Below are 14,610 nucleotides of genomic sequence, written 5' to 3' on the forward strand. Positions count from 1 at the left end.
AATTTAACGTTTTCATTTGAGTCACCCTCGTACATAACTCTGACAAATGTTTAAATATTATTAGTTTTATTAAGGACAGGAGAAGTTAATACCACTGCTGAAAATACTGCGGGCTATAAAAATATTTAATTCCATAACTTTTCGTGTTTTCACAAAATCTCAGGTGTTGTGTACATAGCAGAACGCCATTTAATGCAACACAAAGAAACAAGAAAAGCTATACCACGTCGCCGTTTAAATTGTCGAATTCTGTAAAGACACACTTTAAAAGTTTAGCCTGCAGCATCCTACAATAAAAGAATTAAATGTGTTTGCCATCCAAACAGAGTAATTATTCATTCCAGCATTAACAAAGATCAATGTCATTTTAACCATATTTAACAATTTTAATTACATGGCTTTTATTTAAAGCAATGAGCACGGTAGCGCAAAACGCATATTCTTACTGTTTAATAGTGGAACAGTAAACTTACAACGGCTTGTGAGTTCGGAAAACGACCGGTGAACTGAGGAGCTCCTATCAACATATTAACTATAAGCTTCAGTGACTATAGGTTGCAATGGCAGGCCCTTTTTGTGGTTATTTTGGAGTTTTGTGCGTTTTCACGGCATTTAAGGTCGCGATTTGGTTCGGTGATATCTCGTGTCGAGGTAGATCAATATCGATTTGTGTGAAATTCAGGCAATTAATTGTTTGTCGGTTGTGGCAATTTAAAACACTGGGAGTGACGTTCTCACACTATCTCGGGACGCAGAGTAGTTTGCTGTCGTTTCATTGGAGGAATTTGCTGTTAGTTAGTTGTAGCACTGATATAATGTGCTGTCTAGCCACTGAACCCGTGGTGGCAAAGTAGCAACCAGTCCAGCCCTCTGACAAAGGGAGAAGGCCCTAATAAAATTAAATCAATAATTTTGATAACAGAGTTAGTTTCGTCTTTAGATCACGAGTCCATTGATATAAGTCACGGATCTACCGGTGGTTTAGAAGTGAAGTTCATTAAATGCCGATTAGATCATATCAAATAAGTTTTACCCGGTAATTGGGGGACTCTGTAGGCTTGCCAAACAACATGACTCCCGGCTCGTGAAGGGATTATAATTTTACGACATCTAGTTTAAGTAATAAAGAAGTGGTACAATATGTAGTTGCTGGAAGGCTAAAGTAGACGTTAGTTCGAATTTCAGTTCTTCTCCGCTGGCGGTGGAGGGACACAGGCCCGCCCCGCCTCGTTCCCGCTATTCCAGGTGTCCCAACTGTGAGAACGCCGACACTGCCTTCAATGGCCGGAACGAATGCGCGAGAGACGCTGCTGTTAAGTTGGTCACAGAGCTTCTCTTCCTGTCGGCGGTGGTAGATTGTGTCTTGGCATGCAAATGTGATGAAGGACGCTCTCGATGACCCAGTCAAAGCCAGCTCCTAGTAGATGCAACTTCGTGACCATCGTCCGCGAGGGGGTTCCCGCCATTACGCACAGACTTGCGTGCTGGTCACATCAGTGGTGGCCATTGATAGCGCAACACAAAACAGCATGGTCAGTAATCTATTTCCGCCTGTTAATCGGTAGTAATCCTGACGGGACGCGATAACAGTTACGCCAACGGGTTGGAGATGGAATCATACCATATTTCCATGAAAGCAATTTCAGCCGCCCCTGAATGGGCTGCTCTCCTGAATTCTCATGACTATTAGTAATTCAGCTATCTCTCGGGGCACACTCACAGGTTGCACGATTCGGAATTATGTCTCTAATTTGTGCTCTTTGATTATTATTGGTCTCTTTCCTTATCAGTCAATCACTGAAACCCAGCTACACGTGATGGAGCGCGTTCGGCACACCAGAAGACCCACAAGTGATATTTAACATCGCCAGTTCTTAGGCGTACAATAGAAACGGACAGCCAAATTAAATATTCATTCATTCTTCATTCAGCTTCGTAAACCTCCTCCATCAGTCACGGACAGTACTTAATTTCGTGAGTATTTTAATAGCAGTTTAGCCTCGAGTTGAGTGAAACTTAAGTACAAAAATGGTTCAAATGGCACTATGGGACTTAACATCTGTGGTCATCAGTCCCCTATAACTTATAACTTCCTAAACCTAACTAACCTAAGGACATCACACACATCCATGCCCGAGGCTGGATTCGAACCTGCGACCGTAACGGTCGCGCGGTTCCAGACTGTAGCGCCTAGAACCACGTACAACACAGAAGCGTACAGGCCGACCTCATCTGTTGACTAACAGAGATTGCCGACAGTTGAAGAGGGTCGTAATGTGTGATAGGCAGACACCTATCAAGACCATCACACAGGAAGCCCAGACTGCATCAGGATCCACTGCAGGTACTATGACAGTTAGGCGGGAGGTAAGAAAAATTTTATTTCATGGTCGAGCGGCTGCTCAGAAGCTATACATCACGCCGGTAAATGCCAAACGAAGCCTCGCTTGGAAAACGTTGTGTGGAGTGACGAATCACCGTGCACAATGTGACGATCCGATGGTACAGTGTGGATATGTCGAATGCCCGGTGGACGCCATCTGCCAAGGTGTTTAAGTGCCAACAGTAAAATTCGGAGGCAGTGGTGTTGTGGAGTGGTCGTGTTTTTCATGGAGGGGGCTTTCACCCCTTGTTGTTTTGCGTGGCACTATCTCAGCACAGGCCTACATTGATGTTTTTAGCACATCCTTGCTTCCCACTGCAGAAAAGAGTAATTCAGGAATGGCGATTATATCTTTCAACACCATCGAGTACCTGTTCATATTGCACGGACTGTGGCGGAGTGGTTACACGACAATAGCATCCCTGTAAAGGACCGCCTTGCACAGTGTCCACACCTTAATCCTACAGAACACCTTTGGGATGTTTTGGAACACTGACTTCGTGCCAGGACTCACTGACTGACACCGATACCTCTCCTCAGTGCAGCACTCCGTGAAGAATAGGCTGCCATTCCCCAAGAAACCTTCCAGCACCTGACTGAACGTATGCCTGCGAGAGTATAGGCTGTCATCAAGGCTAAGGGTGGGCTAACACCATACTGAATTCCAGCATTACTGATGGAGGCGACACGAACTTGTTAGTCATTTTCTACCAGGTGTACGGTTACTTTTGATCACATAGTGTATATATTAGAAACAAAGCACTGGCTATATCAGTATAACATGCAGTCATTTAAATCAAACACCGGCTAAATGAGCGTACTAAGCAGTCATTAGAATCTAATGTTAAATATACAACACCTGAGTAATATTAAATACCAGCGTAAATTTGATGTCTTATCTATCCTCATCGACAGCAGTCGTGTATAATGAAATAATAAGAAACCAGTTGCATAAAATGAATTTAATTTCTTTACCGGGTTAGGGCACTTAGTGCCCTTTTTCAGGTGGTTATACCTATCGTAATATTTGCGAGTGTCAACAATAAAGTGTATACAGCAAAATTCCATGGTCCTAAAAAACATGCAGGAGCAATAAATAATACGATACCGAATCCATTAATACAATTAGAACTCTTAGAGGCCTAGTTGTAGTTTACAGTGTCTGCCGTGTTCTGTGCACTTATTTATTTATTTATTTATTTATTTATTTATTGTTCCGTGGGACCACATTTAGGAGAAGTCTCCATGGTCATGGAACGAGTCAATACATGAAATTATAACACGATTGTAGAAACAGATAAAATGAAACAAGTCGTTAGTTTAAATAAAGAAAATCAAGAATGTAACACTGGAATTTGCTTAATTTTTTATCTCTTCCAGGAGCTCCTCGACAGAATAGAAGGAGTGAGCCATGAGGAAACTCTTCAGTTTAGACTTAAAAGTGTTTGGGCTACTGCTAAGATTTTTGACTTCTTGTGGTAGCTTATTGAAAATGGATGCAGCAGAATACTGCACTCCTTTCTGCACAAGAGTCAAGGAAGTGCATTCCACATGCAGATTTGATTTCTGCCTAGTATTAACTGAGTGAAAGCTGCTAACTCTTGGGAATAAGCTAATATTGCTAACAACAAACGACATTAAAGAAAATACATACTGTGAGGGCAATGTCAAAATTCCCAGACTATTGAATAGGGGTCGACAAGAGGTTTTCGAACTTACACCATACATAGCTCGAACAGCCCGTTTTTGAGCCAAAAATACCCTTTTTGAATCAGAAGAATTACCCCAAAAAATAATACCATATGACATAAGCGTATGAAAATATGCGAAGTATACTACTTTTCGTGTTGAAATGTCACTTATTTCAGATACTGTTCTAATGGTAAATAAAGCGGCATTTAGTTTCTGAACAAGATCCTGAACATGGGCTTTCCACAACAGCTTACTATCTATCCGTACGCCTAGGAACTTGAACTGTTCCGTGTCGCTTATAACATGCCCATTCTGTCTGATTAAAATGTCAGTTCTTGTTGAATTGTGGGTTAGAAACTGTAAAAACTGAGTCTTACTGTGATTTAGCATCAAATTATTTTCCACAAGCCACGAACTTACTTCATGAACTACATTATTTGATAATGTTTCAATATTACACACAAGATCCTTCACTACCAAGGTGGTGTCATCAGCAAACAGAAATATTTTTGAATCACCTGTAATACTAGAAGGCATATCATTTACATAAATAAGGAACAGCAGTGGCCCCAGCACATACCCTTGGGGAACGCCCCATTTAACAGTGCCCCATTGGGACTGAACATCATTACCACTCTCAATATTGCGGAGGATTACCTTCTGCTTTCTGTTCTTAAAGTAGGAGGCGAACCAATTGTAAGCTACTCACCTTACTCCATAATGTTCCAACTTCTGCAGTAATATTTTGTGGTCAACACAGTCAAAAGCCTTCGTTAAATCAAAGAAAACACCTAACGTTCTCAACCTTTTATTTAATCCGTCCAAAACCTCACAGAGAAAAGAGAATATAGCATTTTCAGTTGTTAAGCCATTTCTAAAACCAAACTGTACATTTGACAGCAAATTATGTGAATTTAAATGCTGCAGTAACCTTGTATATACAAGCCTCTCGATAACTTTAGCAAACACCGATGGCATAGAAATAGGTCTATAATTGTCAACATTATCCCTGTCTCCCTTTTTATAAAGTGGCTTCACTACCGAGTACTTTAATCGGTCAGGAAACCGACCACTGCTAAAGGAAAAGTTACAGATATGGCTAAGTACTGAGCTAATATACGTGGAACAATACTTCAGTATTCTGCTAGATACCCCGTCATATCCATGAGAGTTCTTGGTCTTTAGTGATTTAATTATTAACTCAATCTCCCTCTTGTCAGTATCATGGAGGAGCATTTCAGGTAACAGTCTCGGAACACTTTTTTCTAAGAGCGCTATATGATTCCCTGTTGGGACTAGGTTTCTATTTAGTTCACCTGCTATATTCAGAAAGTGATTATTAAGTACTGTACATATATGCGACTTATCAGCAACACGGACATCCCCACTACGCACTGATTCTATATCCTCGACCTGTCTCTGCAGACCAGCCACTTCCTTTACGACTGACCATATGGTTTTAATTTTATCCTGAGACTTAGCTATTCTATCTGCATACCACATACTTTTTGCCTTCCTAATAACTTTTTTAAGCACCTTACAATACTGTTTGTAATGGGCTGCTGCATTTAGATTTTGACTGTTTCTAACGTTTTGATATAATTGCCACTTTGTTCTACAAGATATTCTTATCCCTTTAGTCAGCCACCCAGGCTGCCTGTTTGTGCTAGTACCCTGTTTTAAACGTTCTAACGGAAAGCAACTTTCAAAGAGCACGAGAAAAGTCTTGAGGAAAGCATTATATTTATCGTCTACTGTATCAGCACTATAAACATCTTGCCAATCTTGTTCCTTGATAAGGTTTACAAAAGTCTGTACAGCAACTGGATCAGCTTTCCTAAAAAGTTGGTAACTATATTTAACATGTGTTGAAGCACAAAAATCTTTTAGACTTAAAATTTGTGCATCATGATCTGAAAGGCCATTCACTTTTTTGCTAACAGAATGCCCTTCTAATAATGACGAATGAACAAAAATATTGTCTATGGTTGTTCTACTGTTCCCTTGCACTCTCGTTGGAAAGAATACGGTTTGCATAAGATTATATGAATTAAGGAGGTCTACCAGCATCCTTTTCCTTGCACAATCACTTATACAATTAATATTGAAGTCACCACATATAACTAACTTTTTGTATTTCCTATAAAGTGAACCAAGAACCTCCTCTAGCTTTAGCAAAAATGTTGTGAAATCGGAGTCTGGAGATCTATAAATAACAACAGTAAGAAGTTTAGCTCCACTAAATTTAACCACACCTGCACAACATTCAAACACCTTTTCAGTGCAGTACTTTGAAACATCAATTGACTCAAATGGGATACCGTTTTTCACATACATGGCTACTCCCCCACACCGCAAAGAGCTCCTAGAAAAGCTGCCAGCCAACCTGTATCCTGGTAAAGGAAGCCTCTGAATTATCTCCTTATTTAAGAAGTGTTCAGATATACCAATAATTTCAGAGTCAACATCTATAAGCAGTTCACTAACTTTATCTCGAATACCTTGTATATTTTGATGAAATATACTAATTCCCTCATTAATCGGATACCCAAGCTTTGTAGAAAGTGGTTTCTTTGTTAGAGAGACTTCCCTTAAGCAGGAATACCTATCAGCTGACTTCAATCTAAAAAAGGTACAGCTCTAACACCCACAACTACCGGAATTTTCCCATGAGTGATCCCACCACCCCCACCTATGCTGTCACCTATAAGTTTTGCCAACCTCCCCTTCCCATACCTGTTGAGGTGCAGGCCATGTCTAGTGAAACCCGTCCTACTGATAGACTCCACCGACACCACTGAAATGTGACTCATGCCTCCTGTCATCAGCGCACCCCCAAGTCTCATGTTATTACGCCTGACGGCTATATTAAGATGAGGCCGATCGTGACGCTGAAACAGTTCCACGAAATGCACATTCGTGTTGCCAGTCTGAGTGGCTATCTTTTCCAGGTCACCATCTATGTCATACTTCCCATCCCTATCAATACTATTACCAGCCCCACCCACAATCACTACCTGATCCTCTTTAGTAAAATCCCTACATAACCCCCCTATGTTAAAAGTCACCTGAGCCAATCCTGCATTAGGCTTCACAATGCTGGTGACCTGGTACTCACTCCCCAAAACTTCCTGCAACTGCTGGCCTACACCTCTACCATGAGAACTACCTAACAGCAGAACCTTCTTCTTTCTCTTAGACTTTGCAACTGTCCTAGCCACCGTAACTGCTGAGGTCTGCTGCATACTTCCTACATCTACAGCTACTAGAGATTCCTCTCCACTAGACTCTGACAGTTGGTCATATCTATTACAAACACCAATAGTAAAACTATCTGAAAATCTCCTTCTCCTAGCAGATCTCTTGCCAACAGCCAGCTCCCATTCCCCAACCCCCTTCTCCCTCCTCATCCTATCTAGCTCCTCCTGTGCGTTTTTCAACTGCACCTGAAGGGCACAGATCTTACGCTCCTGCTCCTCTATCAACTTACTCTTGCTACATAACCTGCAGTTCCAGGAGAGGATCTCACCAGAATGCCCACTGGCTTCCCCACTGCATTCCCCCCAGTGAAAATACTTCGAACAAGTCTCACACCGCAATCCACTACTCACGAACCTACGGCAAAGCCCACACTTCTCACTCATGGTAAAATTTTACAATTATTGAAACAAGAAAACAACTTTATCTAAGTTCCGCTACTACAATAAGAAGATGTTAAAAACTGACTACAATTATCACAAACTTGCTCTACAAGGGAAGTAACTACTATTATTGACAGTATTAATCAACAACAAATGAGAATATAACAAAATACTAACACAGAAAGAAAATCAAACGTCTAATGACAGTAACGAAACTGAAAGCAGTTCGCAAAAATTTCTTCTGAAGTTATTTCACCGGAAAACACCAAGAACACCGGTTGAAGACTACTAAAGTTCCTAAATAAACTACTATACACAAACAATTAATTAGTACTTAGCTTTCGATGCGCCGCTACAGCTGCAACTGGTCAGCGCGGAATGTAAACACGGGTAAGAGGTTAAGTTGCTCGATACGAAACACTCACAAATATCAGGCCACAACACACGAAATGCAGAGGTGAATGAAGAAACCACTAATAAGTCACTTATATAGTAAATATTATCACAAAAACAGTTAAAATATATATCTGAAAACTAAAAATAGATGAAAACTTAGAGAGCGATCTCACACGCAGTCACGCGCTTATGACGTCACACCAAAGACCAATCAACGTACGCACTTTATTGTTGACACTCGCAAAGAATGCGAAAGGTATATCCTTCTGAAGAGAGGCACTACATGCCGCTAACAGGTAAAGTTATTAAATTTCTTTTATGTAACTGGTTGCTTATTATTTCATTACCAACGCAAAAATATACACAATGGTTGTCCGAACATCGGTATTATCCAGGTGCTTAAGTACTGAGAAGTTCAAATGGTTCAAATGGCTCTGAGTACCATGGGACTTAACATCTGTGATCATCAGTCCCCAGAACTTAGAACTACTTAAACCTAACTAAGCTAAGGACATCACACACATCCATGCCCGAGGCAGGATTCGAACCTGCGACCGTAGCGGTCACGGGGTACGAGACTGTAGCGCCTAGAACCGCACGGCCACAACGGCCGGCTATTGAGACATAACTGTACAACAAAACTATACTCGTGTCTGATCAACAGTGCCTTACTATTTATTGTATGTATTCGTACAAGGTCAGAAACAGTCTGAAAAGTTTACAAGGGTGATGCAGGGTAGGTTGCGCAGGAAAATAAATGTTAAGAAAAAAGTTGATACGTTGCACCATTTCCGAGTTAGTTAGCATTGAACTTAGCCAATCAGGCCATGGCGCAATCGGATCCAAGTGGCCCGTCAGAGACGGTGTCACCAAACGTGTTCTTCGTTTGGTTTCCTAAAACCGAAAAAGCGAGCGACACAAATATCCGACATGGGACGGTAGTGAGGATCGAACACGAGCCAAAGGCTGAGCAGTCTCGGCGCTGTTATCTACGCTATGAGATAACTGCCACTAATTGCATCTGTCGGACGCGCGGTATTAGCCGATGGGTCTAGTGGCGCTGCAGTCATGGACTGTTCGGTTGGTCCCAGCGGAGGTTCGAGTCCTCCCTCGGGCATGGGTGTGTGTGTTTGTCCTTAGGATAATTTAAGTTAAGTAGTTCGTAAGCTTAGGTAGTGATGACCGTAGCAGTTCAGTCCCATAAGATTTCACACACATCTGAACATTTTTTTGTATCTGTGGGACCGCTTTAATTTGCCTGCAAGGGCCTGGTTCGCTGATTTCAATTCTAGCTAACTCATAAATAGCTCCGCAACGTACTGAACTCTTTTTCTAACAGTTATTTATCAGCACAACGTATCTTGTAATACCTGTACAATTTTTTCAGGATATATATGACTGACCATCCTGTTATTTTCAACAAGAGTTTCCTTGATGAGGTGAACTGTCACAGTCGTATCAGTTGGTCTTGAGTTCAAATCCCGGTGAATATTAAGACGTCGACAAAACTCTCTGACTGTGAGGGTGCGTGTCTTAGCGATTATTTACGCATAGTCAGTTACTCAAGGTTGAGGGTGAAGGGCTGCGGTACTGAATCACGCGAAGCGGAGCTAAGCGAAGAGGTAATTTCGACCGCATTTGTTCTTTTTCGACGTAAATGATTTTATGACGGTAGTAAACCCATAAATCTGAACCGTCAGAAAGATTTTACGTGTAAATAACCTTTTGGAACATAAAGCATAAAAGAGTTAAGTGCAGACGTGTGAAAAGAGTCTTAGTAACCAAAAAACAGGAAGGATCTGCTAGTTCATGTTTATGGTCAACGTTCAGAAATAAGCGCACCGAATTTCTTGTCGACAACTTGTTTATTAGAGAATAATGTTATAGACACTTGGAGGATAGTGTAGCTAGGAACACATGATGTCTTGTGGTCGCTGTTTCAATCTGGTGCTTATTTTAGAATCACATGAAAGAATGACATCGGCATTTTCTGCCGTTTTTGTTCCCGTGTAATATGAGGTTGTGTTTCTGCAGTAGCTGTATATTAAGTGCTGTATAACATACTAAATCAATTTGGAGTTGTGAGTCCTTCACTCAGGATGTTTTAATGTGATTGAAATTCTGCGTATTTTTAAAACTTGTTACATAATGTGTGGACATTTAAGCCATACTTGGTTGCTCCTGCACCATCTTGTACCTTGAAAAGGGAGAATTTATTCTACCCTGTAAGACGTGATATTAGCAAATGAGCTCAGTTCCTTTCATGTCACCCCATGTTCCCCTATCTTGAAAATTGAAATTTGTGATAGTTGCCAACAACTTCTACAGGAAGTGGACAAAAATGTGAAAACACAGAATCACAATACATTACCCACAACACATAACCCAGTGTAAGAATACCGGTCGCATTCAAAGAAGCTTCAGGTCGTCGCATAATGGATAACTAAGCTACAAGAAACTCATACACCAGTCTTCCTGGAAAATAGTGGTAGGTTCAGGTAACGATGACGCAGTTGCGTAGCGATCAAGTATCCTATTCCCCAAGTACACCAAAAAGGCTAAATAATACTGAGATATGGTGACTCTGGTGGCCAGGAGGTACGCGAACATTCATTATCGCCTCACAAAAGCAGTTCTGGACGATGCGAACTGTATGATCAGGGGTTCTCTGGTCAAGCAACTCAAAACCACCAACGGGGAACGTACATTGTATCATGGGATGCACCTGATGATCACATAATCCTCGCCAGCAATGAGACCTCGCACAGCCGTAATGGGACCCATGGAGTACCACGACATGGCTGCCCAAATCATCACCGAACCCCCACCAAGTTTCATTTCTGAGGCGTAAACTTTGCCAGAAGTTGGTGTGAAACAAGACTCACGCGACCAAATGAATTACACCGAGCGAGGTGGCGCAGTGGTTAGCACACTGGACTCGTATTTGGAATGACGACGGTTCAAATCCGCGTCCGGCCAACCTGATTTAGGTTTTCCGTGATTACCCTAAAATCGCTTCAGGCAAATTCCGGGGTGATTCCCTATCCTTCCCTAATCCGATCTTGTGCTCCGCCTCTAATGACCTCGTTGTCGGTGGGACGTTAAACACTAGTCTTTTCCTCAAAATGACTTACTTCCACTGCTCCACTGTCCTGGTTTTATGACTTCAGCTACGCGTTTCCCCCCTTTTTTTGCGCTTACTCGGTTAGCGAGTTGACATTCAGTTCTGCAGTGACTGTTGTAATTGTCGTCCTCTTATTTCTTATCACAATCCCCTTCAATGGCCGTCTGTCACGATCACTCAGGAGATGCTTTCGTCCGCGTTCAGACTTAACAGATGATGTTTCTCCGCTTTTCCTGTCTGTGGTATAAATATTCTGTATGTTGCCTCTTGAAGCACCAAGTACTTCGGCTCTTTTGGTCACCGATGCACTCACCCTACGACCATCAACAATTAACTCAGCCGTAATGCACTTACAACTACACAGTACACTGTTCTGATCGTAACTGACATGTTAACGTATTGAGAGCATTTCATAGGTGCCCTTCACGGTCAAATGCAGTAGTGCAACCTGCAGGAATAGCTACATTTTTGTTAAAACGTGCATTTCTGGTGATATTTCCATATTTCTGTCCAAATCCTGTATTCAAAATTGTTTTTAACTTGTAACTGCTTACTGATAACACTTCTTCTTAATTTAATTTCACTTACTGATTATTGGTGTGTACTAGAGCAATAATGTAACACACAGACCATTAAATACGGTATTTACAAGGTTTTCTCGATTGCAGTACTTTTTAATTTGAACAGAATATTTGTTGTGAGCTAGATGGCCATGTTGTACATCAGAATAATTTTTCAGGTTTGGGAAAGGATATTACAAGAGAATTTTTTTGTTATTTACAAAAGAGGACTGCAGTACATGTAAAGTAAGTGCTGTCGTTTCAACAGAGAATAACAATGGTTTGATGAGCCCCCACGAATCCCTCTCGTGTGCTAACCTCTTCATCTCAGAGTAGCACTTGCAACCTACGTCCTCAGTTATTTTCTGGGTGTATTACAATCTCTGTATTCCAACCTCTACGGGTTTTGCCCTCTACAGCTCCCTCTAGTACCACACAAATCATTCCCCCATGTCTTAACAGATGTCCTGTCATCCTCTCCCTTCTCCTTATCAGTATCTTCCACATATTCCTTTCCTCTCCGATTCGTTACCTTATCAGTCTACTTAATTTTGAACATTCGTTTGGAGCACCACGTCTCAAATGCTTCGATTCTCTTCTGTTCCGGTTTTCGATCAGTCCATGTTTCACCACCATCCAATGCTGTACTCCAAGCCGTATATTTTCAGAAATTTCTTCCTCAAATTAAGGCCGACATTTGATATTAGTAGACTTCTCTTGGCCAGGAATGCCTTTTTTGCCATAGATAGTCTGCTTTTGATGTCCTCCTTGCTCCGTCCGTCATTGCTTATTATACTGCCTAGGTAGTAGAGTTCCTTAACTTCATCTACTTCTTGACCACCAATCATGATGTCAAGTTTCTCGCTGTTCTCATTTATACTAATTCTCATTACCTTCGTCTTCTATCGATTTACTCTCATTCCATACTGTGTACTCATTAGACTGTTCATTCCGTTCAGGAGATCATGTAATTCTTCTTCACTTTCACTCAGGATAGCAATGTCATCAGCGAATCGTATCATTGATATCCTTTAACCTTGAACTTTAATTCCATTCCTGAACTTTCCTTTTATTTCCATCACTGCTTCCTCAGTGTACAGAATGAATAGTTGAGGAGAAAGGCTACATCCTTGTCTTACACCCCTTTTAATACGAGCACTTCGTTCTTTGTCATCCACTCTTATTATTCCCTCTTGGCTATAGCTTACCTCTACTTTTTCCAGAATTTCGAACATGTTGCACCATTTTACACTGTCAAATGATTTTTCCAGTTAGATTTTTCTTTAGCCTTGCTTCCATTATTAACCGCAACGTCAGAATGGCCTCTGTCGTACCAAACTGATCGTCATCTAGCGCATTCTCAGTTTTCTTTTCTATTCTTCTGTTTATTATTCTTGTAAGCAACTTGGATGCATGAGCTGTTAACCTGATTGTGCGACAATTCTCGCACCTCCCAGCTCTTGCCGTCTTCGGAATTGTGTGGATGATGCATTTCCGAAAGTCAGATGTAATGTCGCCAGACTCATACATTCTACACACCAACGTGAATAGTCGTTTTGTTGCCACTTCCCCGAATGATTTTAGAAATTCTGATGGAATGTTATCTAATCTTTCTGCCATATTTCACCATAAGTCCTCCAAAGCTCTTTTAAATTCTGATTCTTATACTGCATCCCCTATTTCTTCTAAATAGAATCTTATTTATTCTTCTATCACATCAGACAAATCTTCCTCCTCATAGAGACTTTCAATGTATTCTTTCCACCTATCCGCACTCTGCTCTGCATTTAACAGTGGAATTCCTGTAGCACTCTTAATCTTACCACCCTTGCTTTTCATGTCACCGAAGGTTGTTTTGACTTTCCTGTATGCTGAGTTTATCCTTCCGACAGTCTTTTTCGATGTCTTCACATTTTTCCTGCAGCCATTTCGTCCTATCTTCCCTGCACTTCCTATTTATTTCATTCTCAGCAGCTTGAATTACTGTATTCCTGAGTTTCCCGCAACATTTTTGAACTTCCACCTTTCATCAATCAGCTGAAGTGTTTCTTTTCATACCCATGGTTTATTCGCAGTTACCTACTGCCTACTGAGCTATTCCTTATTGCTGTAACTATAGCCTTAGAGATCTTCAACCGCATCTCGTCATTCCTTAGAACTTCCGTGTCCCACTTCCTTAATTATTGATTCTTCCTGCCTACTGTCTTAAACTGTACCCTGCTCTTCATCACTACTGTATTGTGATCTCAGTCTGTATCTGCTCCTTGGTACGCCTCACAATCCAGTATCTGATTTCGGAATCTCTGCCTGATCATGATGTAATCTAACTGAAATCTTCCCGTATCACTCAGCCTTTTCCAAGTATACCTCCACCACTTGTGATTCTTTAAAGCGTATTCGCTATTATTAGCTAAAACTTGTTGCAGAACTCAATTAATCTTTCTCCTCACTCATTCCGTGTCCCAAGCTCATATTCTCCTGTAACCTTTTCCTCTATTCCTTCCCCTTCAACTGCATTCGAGTCCCCCAAGACTATTAGATTTTCATTCCCCTTTACATACCGTATTACCCTTTTAATATCCTCATACACTTTCTCTATCTCTTCATCTTCAGCTTGCGAGATCGGTATGTATACCTGAACTATCGTCGTCGGTGTTAGTTTGCTGTCGATTCTAATAAGAACGATCCTGTCAGTGAACTGTTCACAGAAACACACTCTCTCCTATTCATAACGAATCCTACTCCTGTTATACCATTTTATACTGCTGGTTATATTACCCTATAATCATCTGACGGTGGCACTTTGGTGTGTTT

At 41.2% G+C, this 14,610-nt stretch overlaps 1 protein-coding gene across 1 annotated transcript in view; it reads right to left on the reverse strand.

The window, feature by feature from the left end:
- Positions 1-272: 272 nt before the first annotated feature.
- The window catches only part of LOC126474509 (serine/threonine-protein phosphatase 6 regulatory ankyrin repeat subunit A-like), a 172,604-nt gene continuing 158,266 nt past the window's right edge, over positions 273-14,610 (reverse strand). Inside the window, exon 11 of the mRNA XM_050101980.1 lies at positions 273-287. Within this exon, the coding sequence (XP_049957937.1) occupies positions 273-287 (15 nt within the window). The remainder of the gene's footprint in view (positions 288-14,610) is intronic.

Source organism: Schistocerca serialis, chromosome 4 (assembly GCF_023864345.2).
Source record: "Schistocerca serialis cubense isolate TAMUIC-IGC-003099 chromosome 4, iqSchSeri2.2, whole genome shotgun sequence".
NCBI lineage: Eukaryota > Metazoa > Arthropoda > Insecta > Orthoptera > Acrididae > Schistocerca > Schistocerca serialis.